General features: G+C 43.4%; 1 protein-coding gene across 1 annotated transcript; it reads right to left on the bottom strand.

The window, feature by feature from the left end:
* Positions 1–261: 261 nt before the first annotated feature.
* Positions 262–1670, bottom strand: LOC120077358 (uncharacterized). The gene has a single exon (XM_039031243.2). It carries the CDS (start codon positions 1552–1554, stop codon positions 427–429), a length of 1128 nt encoding a protein of 375 aa, XP_038887171.2. The 5' UTR covers positions 1555–1670; the 3' UTR covers positions 262–426.
* Between the last annotated feature and the right edge of the window lie 846 nt (positions 1671–2516).

The raw sequence follows: 2516 nt of genomic DNA, 5'->3' as shown, positions 1-2516 counted from the left end.
TTCATTTTTAACTTCAACAATGATGGTATAAGGATTAGTCCTTCAAAATTGGCACTTACGTTGAAATAGACATGTAACCTTTTGTTATTTACGTTGAAAAAAAACTTGATAAATATGATCTCATGCACACAATACAAGCTTTATATGGCTTGATTTTGTTATCTCTACTTTTATTTTATTTCTTCAAAATTCAGTTTTAGGATTATAAATTTGAATGGGAGAGAAGCAGAGGATGAAATTGGATAAGAGAGATAAAAGGTATACTTAAAAAGATTACAAAATCTATTTGCATAGGCCGTTTTTTAGCTCCACGATTATAGGAATGGAGATCTAACCATTCGACATTTGAGAAGACAAGTACGATACTGAAGTTTGTTCCACAGACGATAAACTTTTGAATTATCTGTAAAATGAGATAGAATTTTATTAATGACCACCACCTCCTCCACCGGATCCAGATCCAACACCGACGCCTCGACCAGATCCACCACCTATTCCCACTCCAATCCCTATTCCAATCCCAATTCCCCCTCCGTGGCCACCACCGGCACCGCCTCCTAAGCCACCTCCAGAACCTCCTCCAATCCCTCCACCAGCACCAAATCCACCCCCATGCCCAGAACCTCCACCTATACCACCACCGCTACCACCTCCGGCTCCTCCACCACCTCCAATTCCTCCACCGGCTCCACCTCCAATGCCACCACCGGCTCCAAATCCACCTCCATGACCAGAACCTCCTCCCAAACCACCACCACCTCCTCCTCCACCTCCACCTCCACCTCCACCTCCGGCACCTCCGCCGACACCACCACCTATACCTCCACCAGCTCCAAAGCCTCCACCATGGCCAGACCCACCACCAATGCCGCCGCCACCACCGCCGCCTCCACCACCTCCTCCTCCTGCACCACCACCAACTCCTCCACCAACACCTCCACCAGCTCCAAATCCCCCACCATGACCACCACCAACGCCGCCACCACCTCCTCCTCCACCTCCACCTCCACCTCCACCTCCAGCGCCTCCACCAACACCGCCACCAACTCCTCCTCCGGCTCCAAAACCTCCACCATGACCAGATCCACCACCAATACCACCGCCGCCGCCTCCACCAAACCCACCTCCACCCCCGACTCCTCCTCCAGCACCACCTCCAACGCCACCTCCAGCTCCAAATCCTCCACCATGACCTGAACCACCTCCCAATCCACCTCCTCCACCACCTCCAAACCCACCGCCACCACCAACACCACCTTCAGCACCGCCACCTACTCCACCGCCACCTCCAATCCCTCCACCCGATCCACCACCAAGTCCTCCTCCCCTACCACCACCAAATCCACCACCTCTACCGCCGCCAAAACCGCCTCCCCTGCCGAAGCGCGGTCCACGTCCTCCGAATCTGCCGCCGCAGCGCCTTCCCCAACGACAGTCATCATCCCTAAACCCATTCTTATCAAGCTTGTCATCTCCCAGAGCGATAGAACTCAAATGGAGCACAACACAGAGGGTGAGAAGACCCAAAGAAAACCATTTTGGAGAGCCACCCATGAGTAGCTAGGTAGCCTTCTTTAATTTTTCGACCAAAAAGATCTTTTATCTTTGTCTTTCGCTGCTCACAAGTCTAAGATCAGTATATATATATAGCCTTCATCTTCCCTCCACAGTATAATTATGTGCTGCTCTATATTCAAGTTGCTATTGGTGATGAGACGCGTTGGACCGTTGGGGGGTTGGCCAAGATCATTTAATGACATACATATGCATACGCAAGTCAAAAGCACACTAAGATGGGTCAGAACTTATCTCTTCATTCTTTGACTCTAATTATACACACCATTTATCCCTATGAAGAAACCCACAACTTCAAGCATTATGATTCAAAAGATGTCTACCTCTAAGATTTAATTAAAATCGAACTAACATATTCCCAATAATATCTTTCCAAGATTCCCTTTCTTCCTATTTTATTTAAAGTGTGGTTCTTGAACATGATAGTTTGAGATAAGTTTACATTCAGATTAAATTACGAGTATAGTCTCTAAATCTTTCGACTTTGTGTCTATAATTTTTTAAATATATGTGAATTAAGACAAATTATTCATTACACATTTTTAAATTAGCTTATAGATATGTATATTATAAGATAAACTTATCTTAAAAGCTTTAAAAATTAAACTCGTAATTCAACTTCAAATTTATTTTTTTTTCCTACTTCCAAATTTAATTTATTTTCATCTTTAACATTTTAAAATATTTATTTTAGTTTATCAACTTAAAAAAAAGTAATGAACTTGAATCATTAAAGTACTTTCAATATAGCTAATTGTTCTTCAAACTTGGATATATTTAAGTTGAGGATAATGTGCTGTCTTCAGAGTTAGCTATACTCAAACTTAACTCAAAAAATCTATTTTTCTCCCTAAATTAATCTAATTCGTTATGATGATTAATTCTTGGTTTAAATCCTATTTTGGTTTCTAAACTTTGAATCTTTTTCTATTTTTGTCTTT

Source organism: Benincasa hispida, chromosome 5 (assembly GCF_027475165.1).
Source record: "Benincasa hispida cultivar pf3 chromosome 5, pf3_genome.v1.1, whole genome shotgun sequence".
Classification (NCBI taxonomy): domain Eukaryota; kingdom Viridiplantae; phylum Streptophyta; class Magnoliopsida; order Cucurbitales; family Cucurbitaceae; genus Benincasa; species Benincasa hispida.
This window is presented reverse-complemented; position numbering and strand designations above follow the sequence as displayed.